This window comes from Balearica regulorum, chromosome 5 (assembly GCF_011004875.1).
Source record: "Balearica regulorum gibbericeps isolate bBalReg1 chromosome 5, bBalReg1.pri, whole genome shotgun sequence".
Classification (NCBI taxonomy): Eukaryota; Metazoa; Chordata; class Aves; order Gruiformes; family Gruidae; genus Balearica; species Balearica regulorum.
In genome coordinates this window covers 25,732,161-25,750,358 of record NC_046188.1, presented here as the reverse complement: position 1 = coordinate 25,750,358, position 18,198 = coordinate 25,732,161, and the positions used below count along the sequence as shown (strand labels likewise).

Below are 18,198 nucleotides of genomic sequence, written 5' to 3'. Positions count from 1 at the left end.
CACTCACAAACAATGCTTCTGCTTCAAGAAATAAACACAGGAGACCCCTACCATCAGGGGTTAGCTCAACCCCTTCCTCATCAGTGCAAGAGGTAATTTGGCTTTGGCTCAGGGTTGACCCCACCACACATGCAAGGCCCCCTCTGTCAAGTCAAAAACCCTCAGGAATCACCCAGGTTATTCCCTTAACAAATGCTGTGGGAGCCACCTGTCCCCCCACCATTGCTCCAGCTTAGACTCCTTTGCAGTTACCATTTTTCTGTGTTTTGGGACATCTTTTACCTCTTTCTCATGATGGTCCCTTCACAGGGTCCTGTAACCCATCTTCCCTCACTGGGCACCATCAATTGGGAACTAGATAAACTGAAATTCATTCAGTGGGTTCACCTTGCCCCTCTGCTTTCACCACTGCCTGTCATGCAAAACACTGAAGCCACTGCTGGATGACGTGCTTCATGCAGGGGGAACTGAGACTCAAACTGCAAAAGGCAATGGGCGGCTCCCACACAGGTCTGGTTCTTTGAAAATTCCCATTGTAAGCCCCAAGCTGAATTCCTGTTTTCTCTTGCCAGATGGCAGAGTGCCACACAAGACAGTGCAAGAAAATAGCAGGGAGGGTCTTTAAGCTCCAGATGAACTTTCCCTTTAGCATGTCAGTGGTGGCAACGGTGGGATTCATCTCGACTAACTTTAGAGGTGTTTGGTATGGCTGGCTGTATCTAAACTGGGCATCTAACCTATTCTAGGCAGTGAACAAAAGCAGACGCTTTTCAGGAACAATTCCTCATCTAAAACAAGATGTCTAAAATGTGCTGAGTTGTACCCTAGGAAACACGTAACATGTGATACCTCCCACTGAAATGTGGGCAGCAGTAAGGAACAAGTTCTCAGTGAACCATGTTTTGCCAGGAGAGCGCATCCTCTGTCGATCAATCTGCTACTGTACTGTGTGTCCTGGACAAGTCAAAGGCACACAGACTTGAAAGTTGTCAAGATGCAAATTAGAGTGGTACATTTTTTGCTTACATAGCCACTTAAAAACCTGTCCTGCAATATTTTATGAATGAACAGCATTTTAAACTCTCTTCATCTATTATTTCGTAAAGTGTTACATTAGTATGTGTAGACCTGGTATCGCAATTGGCTCCACTTTGCCTTGACTGTAGCTGATGGTAAGGTGTCTCTTCTCTTTATTAAAGGGTCCACCACCTAAACCCCCACGCCGGCAAGGAGGCTGGGCAGATGATCCTGTACTGGCACCTACCAAGTAAGTCCTCACCGCTTTCCTTATTAAGAGGGGCTTAAGTATGGATTAAGTAAACAGCAGTAGTTGGGCTTTGCTGTCATAGGCATTGGAACAGTTTTTCTAGATCATGTAGATGTCCTGTGTCTCCAATATCATTGTAACTCCTTGAAACCGTTTGAAGTATTGCTCTTGCTTGGTTCCGCTGGCTAACGCTCTTTATAAATTGGCCTTGGGGCTCAGAACTGCATACGTGTCACTGTCTGCCAGAGGCAGTGTATTCCTTACCTGGTACAGTAACTGGAAGGAGTCAAGAACGTAATAAGCATGTTAAATACAGGAGCTGGGAGGGAGGATTTGACTGGTTGCATTCTTTCCAGGAGAGTGACACATGACAATGCCCCACTGACAAGAATGCAATGAACAGTTCAGGATTTAGTGATCAGCTTTGACAGTAAAGGTGAAATTTGTCAATGTTTATGCGTGTATGGGGTTATGGTATAATGGAGATGGATGGAGATGGTCAGCAAGAAGAGATGGGAGGAAAAAAGTATACAAATTGTAGAGTGTAGGTTGAGAAGCCTGATGCTTGTGAAGGACACCTAAGGGAAAGGAAATATCTGGACATGGTAATAGAATGGGTATGAAAACTAAAGGACAGTTCAGACTGGGAGGAGATGACTTGTTTTCAAGCTGTTTGTTATTTTTCAAGCTATAAAGTTATGCTGGTGTTATATTTCCTATTCACAGAGCTGAAGGGCTCAGTCATGGAGTGGTATGAAATTGTATACATTAAGGCCTATAATAAGAGTGCATATGTCTGGACATATACTTTGGAGCTAATCTGATTTATGGAAAAGTTAGGTATTTTCTTTCATGGAACCCTGAGAATGGGAGAGGACATCCAGAAACCTGTTATGCAGTCAGTATTTCTTGGGAGGTGAGAAAGATGGTCTATATTCTGGGGTAGGCTTTCTGGAAAACAGTACTTCTCTGGGAAAATTATCACTCTATTTGTCTCTGAAGAACAAATCAGCTGCAAATCTGGAGACTGGAGTAAAGCAAAGGAATAAAGATGTCAGCCTGAACTCCTTCTATTCCTCTCCAGTTTAACTCTGACAATGGCATTATTTTTCATAGGCTGGCTGCACCTAGAAGTTGCCATTGCAAATATGCATCCACCTCAGGGTTATAAAAAAATGCCACCAATGATCCTGGATCACTGTAGGAGCAAGCAGAAGTTTTATGGAAATGTGATAGCAGAGAACAAGGGTGAAGTGCACTGTTTAGGAAAAATAAATTATGTAACTGCTGTCTAGGTGAAGGACTGGATTAGAGGTAATGCAGTTATTCAGGGCTGTGCCTAATGTGCCCTGAAGTACAGTGTACAGGTTCCTAATGTAACAGCACTGTGCCATGTGCTGCTTTAGGATGGTTTCCATTGTTTGACATTAACCTCATCTGATGGATTTGGAGCAGTAGCTATCAGCGGTGCTTCTCCAGCATCCCAACTGCATGGTTTACAGATCTAGCAGGTGTCTGGAGTAAATGTTCCTATGAGGTTGGACACAATTCAGCTGAAGCTGCAGAACAGGAGATGGAGGGCTGCAGACCTTTCTACCTGTGAGATCCTGCAGAGTGGGACATGAGATGAAGATGTGCCCCTTGCTCAGTCATGCAGATGATATCATGTCATATCTGACAATATTCTTTTCATTTGTATTAAGAGTTTTTATTGAATAAATTTTATGAAGAGGAGGTTTGTTCTGACTTTAGTCATATGAGGTACAAGGATTTTGTACAACTAGTTCCCCTGTCTTTTCTTTCCTTCAGTTGTGTATTCTCTCCAAGCTGATCTCTTTCCTCTCCCTTAAAAAGGCTGAGATGCTGGCCTGTAGGGCTGTCTTTGTGACATATCCCAGAGTAAAGCCTTCATATGAAAAGTCTGAGTCATCGGCTGATGTCATACCAATGTTGCTGTAGCTTTGTTGTTTCTGTTTTCTCAGGCTCTATCTCCCCACAGCTTTTCAGCCAGTTTGACTCAGTTTGGAAGCCCATCAAGTTAACTTGCTCCAGTTTCACTAGTGTAGATGTAGTTAGAATAACATGATTCTCTTGATACATCTGATGTAGGTATAAGCACTTTTATGCCAGTGTAACTGAGTCTACACTTGGGAATTGTACTGCTTTAAGTAATTTGGTTTTCAGAACGGACAGTGTTAAAATCTGTGATTTTTTTTTTACTTAGGAAGGATGAGCAGAGCGGCTACAACTAGATTTTCTGTGTTGTGTAAATACGTTGTGCATCAGATGAGATACTGCAGCCACTTGTGAAATGATCGTGTAGCTGCCTATGCATTATTCGCTCCCTGTTTGAGGTCTAAGCTTTTAATTCTGTTCCTGACAGATGCAGCCAGTTGCAACCACACACTTGTTGCTTTTTCTGCAGGGAAACTTAAACTCTTTTCTGCTGTATTTCTAGTTGAGAGTGTTATCAATGTGAAATGATCACTTGAAATTGTTCTTTGTGTTTCCATTTGGCACATGTTAGAGTAGAATTTAATCTGTGACCTGTTTTTCTACCTTTGCTGCTCCCTCTTAGGCCCTTATCTGCCCAGCTCTTGTCATACCTAGGTAAACTTGCAAATATTCTTACCATCTTGTTGATTGTTTCCATCAGACTACTGCTGTCTCAGGCTGTTGCAAGATAGGAAAAGGAGGAGGGCCCTTAAAGTTTTCCAACCTGTAATTAGTTTTGAAATTAATTTGCACAGATGGTGTGCAAGGAAGATAAAGTATCTTATCATGAGTTCCCATAGCATTTACAAACATCAGATATTTAAATTCCTGAGAACTATCAAAATGCTGTCTTTTACTGGTAAGTTTTCAAAAGTGAGGCATGGAAAGGCTACTTTGGGCTCCCAGTACCTCTGTAGAATAGCTGTGTTTGCTAGGAGTCCCATTTTTTTAAATCTGGATAATGATGAGGACTGCAGGTAAGTGTCTGAGCAAACCCTCAGACTTGTCTTCTGCAATCAGCAGATTTGCAAATGTTGCAAAGTAGTGACAGAAGAATCTTTTTTCCTTACTGATGGGCCCTCTGCACCTGAATCTGCTGTATTTGTTTAAATTTGTACTCAGAGAGAAGAATTACTCTCTATGAGAACAGGCAGTCCCATTGCTGGCCCAGCAATATTCTAGCCCCAGTATTAGAGGAAAGGGGACCAGCCAAGAACCTAGGCAGCCACTTGGGGCCTAGTACCCTGCTGAGATTACATAACTAACAGTAATTACAGCTGGCTTTGCTACAGAAGCAGCTCTCTAACCACTGGATGGAGCCCAAGTGCCATTCTGAATGCTGTGCTGATGTCCTTAATGACATCAGTGTTGACACTTGTGACAAGCAAAGCAGAGGTTTATTGTCAGGTTATCTCATGCATCAGAAGGAAGAAACACTAAGTGCCTGCCAATGGGAAAAGGGAACTCAGTTTTGCATACTGGTGAGGATTTGACAAAGGAGAGGTGCTTCCAGGATCCATTTAATTCTAGCTCCTGCTGACCTCATCTATCTGACTTTCCTTATAGAATTTCTTCCATTTGTCTCCCTATTAGTAGCTTTGTTGCTCTGCTTCTTGGGCACTTCCAGTTTACTTGGGTCCTTGATCCCTTTGATCTTGCAATCAGCCCCTTAAAATTCATACAGTTCTGCAGGCAGCAGCTAGGATTGTTGGGGAATAAACACAGCTCGTTTCAGGTGGCCCTGCAAGCAAATGCAAGCGCTACTTCAGTAGGAAGTCCCTTCCAGTGCCTGCACGTGTACCTCCTTTCTTCTACACGGATCATGGCGGTTTAGCAACAAGTGCTTCAGCTACAACTGAAATTTCTCCTTTCTGACTGATAGGTCATACGGAGTTGGAATAATCGAGGCTTGGTTAGGAAAATTTATCATACTGAAGTATTTAGGAACAGAAGTGGTGGTACAGTGTCCAGGAATGCATTTAACAAGAAGGCGAATATTAAGGGCCTGTAGGAAGGAAGGGGACGCAGTCGGGGTGACCTTTAGAGCAGCGTAACCCAGCCTCTGTGTAGATATCATTTAGGGCTCTGGAGGGTGGGCAATGGTGAGATTGCACCCTGGAGCTGGAGGAAAGTTATTTAAGAGATTAAGGGGGTTTATGATTCAAGGTCTCTAGAGATAAGTAAAGTTAAAAACCTCCTGTTTCAAAAATATGGGCTTAAACTATCCTGTGTTGTATCTATATGAAATGACCCCTGAGAGTGCCTGGTTTATAGAACCTCTAGCCATCCCTGTCTTGCAAGTGGGAGTAGTAAAGTACTCATGAGTTTCTCTGTCTGACATGGTAGGGGGAAGCTTGTGTCATTGCTTCTGCCCTCTACTCCCAGTCCAGCAGTGTTGAGGTAACTCTCAGGCTGGGCTTCCCTGTGACACTGCCATGTTAGGAGCAGAGCCAGGCTCTTGGCTGTGGGGAGGACAGCAGCCTCGCTCTGCATTTTGCAGCCATCTGTGGATGTCCTCAATGATGCGAAGAGTATAGGCATAAAGGATCAAGGCTGCCAAGTGAGGGGGCACAACTTAGAAGGAGAAGAAAGAGAAGGAAGTCTGATTAAGTTTTGTCTTGAAGTGTCTGTTTTTGGGTTTGTCCCTGCATTGATCTGCAAGGGAATGAGGCAAGTAATGGCCCCTTGGGGACCTTCAGGACTTTCCTCTCAATGTCAGCCGTCATTTTCAATCACCCTCTCCCTCCCAGCCATTAATTTTGGCCCAGGATCATGGGGACTTGTCCATCTATCACTCCTAATTGACACTAAATGATCTGTCAGTTTATTGATGAACGGCAGGAGTGGAATTGTCACAATATATTTTACTTTCTAACAACTCCTCCTGACAATTTTACCTTGTCCATCTCACTCTCCTCACATAAATCTCCATTGGCCTCTCATTCCTTCTCTTGGGCTGATCTGGTGCCAGCCGCCTCCACGCCATCGGCACGCATCAAGGACATCAAGATGGCGGTAAGCTGCAATGTGCAGGCCCAGGGTGGGTTTTTTTTCCTCGCTCTCTCCCTCTCTCTCTCTCTCGCCTCCACACACCTCTTTTTCTTTTTTCTTTTTTTTTTTTTTTTAATAGGCTGGATGTTCCAGGAATGCTAACAGGCTCTTGTCCTCTTGTCCCTCCATGTCATTGCTGGGGTGAACTCTCCTTGGTGTTTCTGTTTAGACTCAGTAAAGATAACTGGCAGAAAAAGGAAAGTCCCTAAAAGACAGAAGAGTCAGCTGAGAATCCCTCAGTACCATGGCTGTAATAGGGGATTTTTTTCCTTTTAATCTTGCTTAGTGTGAATTGCAAGGGTTTCCTGCATAGGGAAAACGCTAGTCTTGTGCCCATTCCTGTGTCTTTACAGTGCCCAGAGGAGCCTGGAAAAAGAGTTGGGCTTTTTTTTTTTTCTTTTACCCTTTTTTTTTGTTAAGCTAGATTTCTCTTTATTTTTTTCTCTGTTAGTGAAGTTTTCTTTGACTTCTCTTTACTGAGAGACACTGGGCAATGGAAGAACTAGTAGGATTGTAGTCTCTTACTCCCCTAGAAAATGAAGCATACATGACAAAAATGGCACAGGAACGTGACATTTTTTGTAACAGTCCATGTAAGCTGCTGAGGTGGCAGAGTGTGCTCAGAGTGAAGTCTCTTTGATTTTTCTGATTGAGGACAAAGCCTCTTCCTTCCTTAGTTCTCTGCATCTCCAAGGAATTTACCAGCAAATTCAGGGGATACTATCCTTGCTGTCACAACTATTTCTAGTTTAAAAAAGCAAAACCCTCTTGAAGAACACATGCAACTCGCAACCATTTTGTTATCTGTCAAAGCCAAGGCTAAAAACTTGTCTGGCCTTTGTAGGACACCTCTAAATTGGCTGTGAAGTCTAGCTTAATGCAGTTTACCTGTGGAAAGAGACCTAAGATGTCCTGATCTACTTGGCCATATTTCCCCCTCCCCCAGCCCCCCTTCCCACATAACCCCTCTACTAGTCTCAAGTTCTTAATCCAAGTTCTTAAAATATGTTCTTTCAGAAGCTGTTGCTCTCAGATGACAGCACAAGGTGCCATTCAGTAATAAACACCTATGTCTTTGTAGTGTTTTTCATTTAAATGTTTTCAGTGAGGCCAATCACAAGTAAAATGTCTTTGGCCCGGTACCTCAGAGTCACGAGTTTGTTGTCTGTTGTGGAATTTGAGAAAAACAACCAACCTTAGATACTTTTTCTTTGCATTCTAGTCCTGTCTCCTTTAGCAGTCAGTTCTTCCATGTATCCATGAGGATCAATCAGAAGTGTGCTTTTCCCTTTAAATGGAAACTGAAATGCTCCTGTAACCTCAAGAGCCATTTGATTCGAGAATTGGCCCTGATGCTTACTGGAGATGGAGACATGATCACTTGGATAGGAGCCCCTGTTCTCAGGGACTGAAGATGTGTGGTGGATACCTCTAGAAACTGCAGTGCTGTTTTCCCACACAGCAGGAATTTGTATTGAATGTTGTTGTTTTTTCTGTTGCTCAGTGGGAGCTCTGTACAGCACTGCCGGTCAGCACTCTACCAGTGAGCGAGTCGGGGAACCCTGGGAACATCTGTTACAGGGACGATGCAATGAGTAGGCTGAGGTTCAGTGACCCCCATGAACTCTCTCTGTCAGCTTGTTCTTTCGTGCCAGTTCTTAAAGTCCTGCTTGCCAGAGCTTTCCTCCTTTGTTGTTTCTGTTGAGCAAGCCCACGTATTAGGACATGAGGAGAAACAACAACACTTCTGCAAGAGCTTGATTAGTGCCTCACAAGCCCATTTCAGATGGAGCCAGCAGTGCTAGCCGCAGTGTCTGTCAGATCCCGACCCACAGAGCATATGCTCATGGCTGCATTCGTCTTCCTCCAGTGCTCTTCTCTAGGGCAGTGTGTTCAACATGTGGTCCAAGCAGCCCAGGGAGCCTGTAAGGGGCCAGAAAGTGGATGGTAGGACCATTACAGTTTTAAAAAAAAAGTGTGTGTGCTCAAAACCCTGCTGTGGAGATATAGATAGCCACGTGCCCCAGGGCTTGGAAGTGGAGGGCTGTAAGGTGACATCCTATAACAGAAATAAAGGCTCATAGCAGTCCTCACTCTGCTGAAATCAGTGGCAAAACTTGCCTTGATTTTAGGGCGTGTGAAGATTTAACTCCCTGATTTAAGCAAGGCAAACCTGCTTTTTCCAGGCTGCCACAGTCCAGGGAGAGTGGGTAGAAACTTGACTGGTCAGAGCCCCAAGGAAGGTGCAGTGGAATAGCTGAGAAGATGCCTTGTGGTAGTGCTTTCCAGCCCAGGCTGCAGTTCGGGTTTACATACAGCTTTGATGAGTGTTTTTCTCTCTCTGTGCCTCGGCGAACAAACAGTGACCAAGACCCACACTTGGAGAGCCAGGAGAACTGATCAGTTAGCACTTGTGCATCATACTGGATGGTGTAATGTAGTTGTGCCTTAGGCTATTGAACAAGATGCACACCTCCCACTCACTGTGGTGATGGGCACTAAAAAAATACTTGAGCAAGAGAGTACAATGTCCTTTTTTATCTTTTTATTTTTTCCTCTCCCTCAAGCCTAGACCTGAATTACAGTCTGTAACCTAGAGGCAAAAGGCTTCATGCCTCCCTCTGGGCTGAGCCAAGCCTTCGGCATTGGGGTGGGTATGGTTTTGGATGGAAGCGCAGAGGCAGAACACCGGCCAGAGACTACTTCCTCCTCACACCACCCATCTCTGCTCTCCCTTTGATCACTCTGCTCTCTCTAAACAAAATGTATCACTGAACATCAGGACGTTCCCTTTTTTTCCATTTCATTCTTTTAACAAGAGGGCAGCTTGAAGCAGCTTTCTGGTTCCGCATGATTCATAAAGTGAAGTGGTTGAGACATGCCAGGAAATATGCTAACACGCAGGCATTCCTCCCCCGCTGCCAGGGCCTTGTAAAATGCCTAAAATACCCATCGACGTCGACTTGGAGCCCCACCGCTCTTGCGGTGCGCTCCCACCCTCCCGGGGACAGTCCGCAGCCCCTGTAGCTTGCAGCTGCGACAGCTTACGGTCACATCCGTGCCCCAGCGCTCGCCTCGCACCTCGCTCGGCAGCGTCCCGGCGGACCGGCCCGGGGACCCGCCGTGCCGTCGCCTGCGCGGGGAGCCCGGCAGAGGGCGGCCGCGGCCCGGCAATGCTGCGGCGCCGGCGGGCAGCCCCCAGGGAGCGCGGCCGCTTCGAGGCCAGGCCCGCCCCGCCGCCCGGAGCAGCGCCGGCTCGGCGGCACTGACCCCCTCGGCATCGGGCGGAGCGGGGAGGGCGCTGCGCCGAGGGTGCGGGGGGCCGGGGAGAGCAAAGCGGCCCCCAGCGGAGAGCTGCCCGCCCGGGCAGAGGGCAACCGGGTCGGGTGAGGGGGCTGCCCGTGCTCCCAGCCCTCCCTCGGCAGCCGCCCCCGACACTCTAGACCGGGCATTCCTGTCCAGCCGCCTCAATGTTCGTTTTAACAAACCACCATAATTACATCCCTTTTCCTTAGCTGCGTTGCCTGCTTTCACACTTCCCTGGGCACGGAGAGCCTCGGATCTTGCACACTGGCCTCCTGTCACCTGGCTGTGGCTTAGTGCAGGATGCAAGTGTGTCTAAAGCTCTTAAGAGCTGCGGACATTAAAAGATTTCAAGGACATTTCCCCCCATTCATCCCAGTTATGTCCCTTGCTAAAATAGGTTAACGGTGTCTAATTAACCAATGCACATTGTCATGCTGCATAAAGATAGCATCCTGGCTGTTCTCTGAGCCCTGCTACTTTATCTCCATTTAGATCTCCGTGGTAGTCCATTAAATGAGAAAGAAACAGTTTAACAGAGATGATGTCTACATTAGAACTGCCTTTCACCCTTCAGCACAGAAGTTGCAGGCAGCTCCGAGGCAGCTCAGCTGTACATTAGGTGTGGTGGTGGGGAAAAGCTTCGGGTTTGAGGTTTAACCCCCTCTCATTAATGTGGAGGGAGCATTCCTGCTGGCCAGAACTGAGCGATGACAACACTCCAGAGCAAGTTCAGATCTATATCCTCTGCCCCAGGACACAGCTAGGAGAGAAATAGGTATTCTGTACTGGAAGTGTGGGGTTACATCGGGTCTGTCGGGGTCTTCTGCCCAGTTTCTCAGCTGTTCAACACCCTGAAATAGAGAGGGAGTCAGCAGCTGGTCAAAGCCAAAGGGAATATTCTGGGATTTTGGTTATATTTGGGAGCACAGAGAGCCTTGCAGTGAAAGGGAGTTTAAATCGAGCTCTCCAGGTGATGAGGTCAGTCCATGTTGTTTGGCCCTCCAGATGCAATGGGCTTATCAGAAGAAGTGAAAGAAACAGAAGTATCACTGTTTCACAAAAGCTGGGGGTGGCTGGTGTATAATACAGCAGACTGAATGCATTTCTGCTCCCAGGATGGTATTGTTTTGCTTGCCCTTACTTAAGTGGGTGTATGTAGCTCATACACAATTGCTCATTTTGTAGGTGCTTGTTGCTGCCCTCCCTGGGCTGTGCCTTCTGCTTGAGCAAACAAACCCGGGCAGTGCACTTCTGGTTGCTGAGAACATAAGAAAAGAGGAGGAGATCTGTCTATGCTGGCTTGACTTTACAGTCTGGTTTCTTCCATGTCTGCTTTCACTCACCACAAGAAAGCTGTGACCTTGCAGTGAATGAAGAGGATGCTCTGTACCCAGGCCTGGCACTCCTGAAGGATGAAATGTTGGTCTCAACATGTTGCAATTGGCATTGATTTTCCATTTCTCAGGAAGGGGTACTCCACGATGTTTAATGCAATGTGATAACTTCATGAAGAATGCCTGTGGGGCTTTCCATAGCACCTGGAGAGCAGAGACAAGCATGTGACTGGTTCTGCAGAAATAGTATCTCCATGTGTATGGAATGGACAGGGTTGGCGGTAGGGCACCTTCTGAGCATCTATTAATTACTTCCATTACTGCCTTGAAGGTTTTAAACCTTAGGACACAAGTCTTTTCTCTCAGGGTCACTTTGTTAGGTAGATTTAGGTAATGCAATGAGGCTGAAAAAGCAAAAGATTAGTCAGGAACAAACCAAAATATTTTCCGAACTTTTTTTTTCCAATCTGAAACAAGGAATGAAAAAGTAATTTGGCATCAAACAAAATGAAAGGAAGCTTTATAAAAAAGAAAGGAAATAGGCAGATTGAGATCTTCTTTACCATTGAGCTGTTGCTCAATCATTAAGGACACCGAGAATGTAAAACATGCAATTCCTTCCTGCATGCCAGAAGTTTCATACTCTGTTTCTGGGATAGTTCTCTACCTGTGAGCTTATCAGCTGGTTTGAAATGCCAGTTTCATCAAATAATGCTATTCCAAATCATATATTAACAAATACATCTAGTACAGGTGACTGGAAGCGGACATCTCACCTAAACAGAACAACAGTCATTTCTAGCTCCTGCTGTAGTGCCGTTTGTATTTAAATGCTCTGTATAAAGCACAGTGCTTTCAGCATGAGAGACTGGTGACACCCACTGCCACCTTTGGACCCTGTGGCATAGGGACTAGGGTGTTCTCCTGCGGGGCTGACCATGGGGCTTTAGCTTGCTCTAGAGAAAGAAGGGAACTGTCTTGTTTCACAGGAGAGTGTTCTAACACCTGGGCTCTGGGAGTAAAGGGGTTAGTACTATTTTCCCCTCCCAGTTTATGAATTTGTTCCCCAAATTACTATTTTTTGCAATATAGTGCAGCTATTTCATAATGAAGTATTTGCTTATTACCCTGAATAAGTCCTTTCCTAACATAACAAGGAAAAGTTGAGAAAGTCTCGGAACATGAGTGAAGTAGTCTCTGCCTCTAGGACTAACATATGACTGCCTTCCCTGTGGGCCACCTGGATATCTGTCATGACAGGGAGCTCAGGAAAAAGAAACAGAAATTGCTTACAGGGATAGCAGCAGTGACAATCTCCTGGGAAGTATAAACATGTGGAGTGTTTCACTCCTGCCTGGGGACAGGAGATGAGCAAAGATGTAAGGAGTACTGAGGAATAGAGTGTTATTTGGGGCTGGACAATTATCAAGAGTAATATGATCATGCTAACAAGAGGTTAGATTGAACCTGCAGGAAATCATCTCTCTGTGCAAGGCTGTGCAAAGCCGTCATTTGGGATGTTTCAGCTCAGTGAGGGCAAGGCTCTGAAGGCAGGGTGTGGGAAGCAGTTCTGTGAAGGCAGAAGGGAGGGATAAAATAGGATAAATCTTCCATCATCTTTCCTTCTCTGTCTTCTCAGATTCTAAACTTCAGTGAGAGCTGCTGGTGGGCTCCCTGAACCCATCCCTTTCTTTCTCCATAGTATCAGGGGTTCACAAAAAGTGCTTTGCACCACCACTGGGGAGAAGGAGGGAGCTGGACAATTACTCCTCACTGGAAGAGCTCTTTCCTAAATTCCCCAGCTCCATTGCAGTTCTGCCTGTTCTCATGAACAGAAGGGTGCAGATAATAGCCGAAAGCCCAGATGCAGATGTCACCTACAGAGCTGCAGTTCCGATTATACCAGTGGACATTACTGGGCTCAGATCACCAATTCAGTGTAATCTTTCGTTTCTCACAGAATGTGAGCTCCAAGGAGAGCAGTGGAGACAAGGGGCTTTCTTCTCATAGCTAGACATCCTCTGCACCCAGCATCTTGCTCTTGGAAGAGTAGATTATTCACAGGAGAGCTAGATGAGGACCATAACCTGCTAGAACAGAGAGCAGATGAGGAGAGGCCTGTCCCATCTCATGGAAGTGCTTTGAAAGAAGCAGTGCAAGGCAATGAAGCAACTCCTCTTACATCTTGGTGTGTCCTGGGACAGTGCATGTGGTAGGGGAGAGCCCTATGTATTCTTCGTCATGGCACCCTGACTTCAAGGGAGGAGAGAATATTTATTCCCAACACATAGAAATGAAACTTCACTCTGCAAAATGGCCAAAGCAATCAGCGAGTGATGGAGTATCTGCTAAAAAGAAACCTGGCATTTAATTAACTTTTCAAAGTGCTGGTTCAGCAACCTCCATGTTTTACATTTTGAATATTGAACAAGCATCCCTAATCGGGACTGAATTACTTCTGGGCTTGCTGGGGTGGAGAGCAAGGGAGCTGCCATTTGCCAGTGCCTTCCCCCCAACGTTATTATTATGAACTCCTGTTAACTCAGCCAGATCAACCCTGATTTACTGCAGCAACAGCATGTCTGACCTGAACTTGGCCAGATCAGGTGGGGCTCCTAACCTACAAAGGCAACCAGATAATCTTCATTCATGACCGGGGGAGGAAGGACCTGTTGATCTCTCAGGGATAGGTAGACGAAGTATAGCATCTTCTTCTCTCCTTAATGTGCTGACCTCTCTACTCAGGTAAGGCAAGTTTCTCCTGCAGCTGATGGCAGAGGGGATGAAAAAGTATCTGAGAAGCTAAAAAAACCAGGGAGTATGGCTCTTGTTGATTTTGGGCATGCCTGTCTTTGTGGACCCAAATGATTCTGCTTCAATCTGATGCACTCAGGGACTTTTTGATACACTGTTTTAATGGTCACTCAAAACTCTTTAAGGGTGAGGTGTGTTATATCAGACCGGGGTAGGAACTGTTTTGCACACTAACAGTAATATAGGGAAAGGTGCAGTTTTTTTCATTTTCTCGAGCCTTTTCTAAGCATAAGCCTTTCCTTGTCTTGCAGGTTGGGAAGAAAGCATGCAGAAGAAGTAGAAGAGTAAGTTTCCATTCTTGCTGATATTTCTTCCACAACTTTTACATCTGATCTCCTGGAGAAGGGACATGTGACTCTAAGCACCAGTACACCAAGATCTGGAACTTGGGAGGGGTGCAGAGCCTGTCATGAATTGATGTCATGTGTCCTGGGATGGGACAGGCCTGGTCGCTCTATAGTGCCCGGGATATGAAGTACGCAGTGGCTCTGTCACTCTCATATGACAGAAAGAAGGAAAAGTAGAAAGCATCCGCTTTCTTCCCAGACCCACCCCAGGTCCTGCTCTCTGCAGTTGAGGGGTTTGTCCCAGGTACAAGGCATCTTGCTTAAGCACTCTAAGCTGAGATTTCTGCTGAGTTCAGCAATGAGGGGCATAGAAGAAGGTCAGTCTGCAAGCTAAGCGTACCTGGAAACTCTCCCCTTGACAGGCCATGAGGTTTGTGGGGAGGAAGGTGACACAACAAGATGCTTTTCTGGGCATGCAATTGAAATTCTTTCTTCCTTGTGTTTTGCTACAGCCATCGTCTCAGACAGCAGAGCCTGGAGGCATCAGATGATGGAGGAGGTAAGGTATCACCTACTTGAGTGCAAGAAGTGCCTTCATGTATGTCTGGAGGTTCTCCAGTAAAGTGAACAAAGGCATGTTGTGCAAGGAAGTGAAGCACCGTGGGGGTACATAAATGTGGGAGCTGCTTAGTCTCCCCAGCTGCTAAACGAGGGAGAGAGAGGAGGATGAGGAAGTGAACCTGTTGTCTAACTCTGGCTCTTCATTAACACAGAATGATAAAGCACCTTTGGGAAGAAGGAAGGTGTCGAGGACACGCTTTTCTCTGTGATTACCTCCTCATGGAGAATAGTGGACTGGGGCAAAAAGAGAGCTAAAAGAGCAATAAAAGGTTAAGAGCAGGGAAAGAAATTACTGCTGTCCCCTAGTTTAGGTGATTGCTCTCCTTAAAGTCTCTCATGTTTTATGGTAACATCCTTATCTTGTTCCCATCAGGACAAATGCCTGCATCACTCTCCTGGGGTCTCTGTCATGAGGGAATTCTTAATTTAAAAAATTTGCTTTCCCTAACACAAGTTCATAGATCATAAGCTAAACATGGGCACTGGGTGGGTAATCCCATCCCATCCCTGTACTGCTGTGAAATCTACTGGACTCCTGACTTAGCACTAGTTTTGTTTATAGTGTGTATCACCTGCTCTTCTAGGACTGGATCAGCCAAGAGAAAGCTCAGGAAAAATCCACAGTATGAATTTTGAGACAAGCACTAGAGAACTGTGGGGAACATAGAAATTCATTAAAGTCTCTAGGAGCTACCTCAGTTTTCAAGGGCTAAGAATTTTATACAGTGTATAAAAAGTTGCATCTGTAAAATATCACAAAGCGTCAGAAGAATTACCAGGAGTCACAAAGGATCAGACATCAGTATGGTTAATGAGATTAAATGAAGAATTATTTGGGTCTTCCAGACAGATTAAGCATTGCAACATATGACTGCCAGAAGTGGCACCTTTATAGCATTGGCATCTTCAGAATAGACTTAATTTTCCCCCTGGGAAGTTTCTTGGGCTTCTTAAATTTCAGCGTATGTCACTGAGGCTGGTAGTCTGTTCTGAACAGCTCTTTGACTGCATACGTGCTGTCCTTCTTGTTGAACCTTGGTCTTGTATTCAGAGTATAATAACTGTCTTTGCTAACCAGGCATAAAAATGCTTGCCACATGTTTGCAGCATGTGACTTTTAGTGCTCCAAGACCTTGGGTAATAAATGCAGAATGGAATTGGTGCAGAATGTGGTATAAAGACGCTTCATGTACTTACCTGTGCCTAACCTATGGTTAAGACTTGAATTGTTTGCAAACCAGAGTTCAGTTTTGGATTAAATCCATGTGTTTTGGAAGAAAAATCCCACTAATCTGATTATGGTTCCTACCCAGGCAGTTTCTGATACACTCACATACACTGGGTTGTGGATCTAATTTGCATATGGAAAATCTCTACATGGATGAGTGCATTGCATGCTTGTGGTCCTATTTCTGCAGGGAAATCAAGCGAGCTATTCTGGGAGCAGAGTTTTGCATGTGGGCTCAGCAATTGCAGTGAAGAAGAGTGACATATAAACAAACTCCAGAACCCGAAAAAAATTACTTTTTTGAATAAGCAGAGAGATACAAGTAACTGGCCAGTGTAGAAGGCAGGCAGTAGCACACTGTGGCTGTGCAGTAAATTGAGCCATCTCAGCCTCGCCTTTGCACAAAACTGCACTTGGGCTTGTGTCCTTAACTGTAACAGTAAAGCTCAGATTCTAAACATACAAAAATCAAGACATTGGTGTATGGATCCCCAAGGATGGGTCACGGTTATTTTGTGCTGCATAATGTGTTAGCTTGTACACCTTAATATGAACAGGCGCAGTTGCGTAATGATTGCTGCTGTCAACCAATACATTTGGATTGCCTTCCTTTAACCTATTAGAAAGCTGAGCTGTACCATTCCATTAACATTGTTTGTCCCCCATCCAACCTTTTCATTAGAAGAATGAAGGACAAAACTCTATGCCCTTAAAAAGGTATTCTTGTGTATTTGAAATGTGCTCAGTTGTGATCATTTATGTATCACTAACACCCAGAGGCTCAGAATCTGGGAGTCTGTCCTGGTTCTGGCAAGGATAGAGTTAATTTCACAAGGAGCCAGGACAGGTGAGCCGAGCTGGCCGGGGCTATTCCATACCATGTGAGGTCATGCTCACCATAAAAGGGGGCCAGTCGGGCAGGGGCAGGCTCGGCGTGGCTCCAGGATGGGCTGAGCATCCGGTCGGTCGGTCAGATCGGTAAAATCGTTCTCTGTTATCACCATTGTTACTCTCTGTTACCAGCACTGTCGTTGATAGTTCCCCTCTCCCTTGCTGTCCCAGTAACCTGCCCTTATCCCAACCCTCCAGGCTTTGCCGTTGTTTTTCCGTTCTCCTCCCCATCCCGCCGGGGAGGGGTGAGCGAGCGGCGCGTGGCACTTAGCTACCGGCTGGGGCTAAACCACGTCAGAGTCCAATGGAGAAAGTGTTAAAAAAGCACAGGGCCTGGAGAGAGCCCAGTTTGGCATGTGGAGAATGGAGCCAAGTGAAGGCTTTTGGGCTTGATATGCCTTGTAGTTTCAGAAGTAGAATTCCCTCACTGCTCCTGGCCATTCATCCTGCGCATGAAATAGCATCTGGTTCCTCATCTCCATGGGAGTTTGGGAGAGGACAGTCACTTCTCAGGCTGTGTGGAAAGACTGAAGTAATATGGGAGATTGTAAGTGGGTGGAACAGAGACATGCATGGAACTATCTGCAATTCCAGCCATCCCTTACAGCTGCACATGGAAACCCAGAAGGTGCAAGTCATCCATACTGCGTGACACAAACCATTGAAATAGTAGCAGTGAAGTACCTTGGCTCAGCTCATGCTCAGCATTCATTTTCTCTAATCCGTATTTCTTCTTCACAGAGGCTAGTCCAGGACAAGAGAGCCACTTTAAAGAGGAGCCAGTTTTGAGTTATAGGAAAGCAAAGACTTGTGTTTGACTAAAAGCACCATTTGCTCCTGTAAAGCTCCAGGCTGGAAAGATTGTTTTGAAAAAGTGCAGTGTCCCTCTAGAAATAGCTCTGGAGAGTCTATTTGATGGATCCTGGGGGTTTCCTACAGCACCCGCTGTGAGCTTAGTGCCCATCCTCCTGAACACACGCTGGTACATGCTAGTACACAGGCACAGCAAATGGCTAACATGCCTTTGCCAGGTGGATGTGTGTCCAGCTGAACCTTGCCATGGGGGGAGCCCAGCTCCTCTGCATGGTGGGAAACCTGCTTTAGCAGGATTTAATACATCACAACTTGAGGAATAATAAACCTTCACAAGCAACACAGAAGTGTTTAATTCCTAAAGGACAACCTCATTGAGTTACTTTTGGCCAGGGGCAATTGGGGGCTTAATGCTGTGTATGTAGCAATCTGGGCAATCTGAGAGAGAGGAGTTTAAGGGTAATTGCTCAATTTTCTGTCCATGTCAACAGGGGAAATGGGCAGCAGTGACTGAGCTCTGTATGGCAGAGAAACTGCATGAGATGGGAGATGTGAGACTATCAGTGGAATTTAAAAAGTGCTACCTGCAGA

The 18,198-nt window shown here is 45.6% G+C and overlaps 1 protein-coding gene across 5 annotated transcripts in view; it reads left to right on the top strand.

Annotated features, from left to right (window-relative positions):
* IFT43 (intraflagellar transport 43) overlaps positions 1 to 18,198 on the top strand; it is a 46,058-nt gene that overhangs the window by 15,157 nt on the left and 12,703 nt on the right. For all 5 annotated transcript variants that reach the window (XM_075753839.1, XM_075753842.1, XM_075753843.1 and 2 more), the window contains 3 exons: positions 1,200 to 1,267; positions 14,019 to 14,051; positions 14,567 to 14,613. In XM_075753839.1, coding sequence (XP_075609954.1) covers positions 1,200 to 1,267; positions 14,019 to 14,051; positions 14,567 to 14,613 — 148 coding nt within the window. The remainder of the gene's footprint in view (positions 1 to 1,199; positions 1,268 to 14,018; positions 14,052 to 14,566; positions 14,614 to 18,198) is intronic.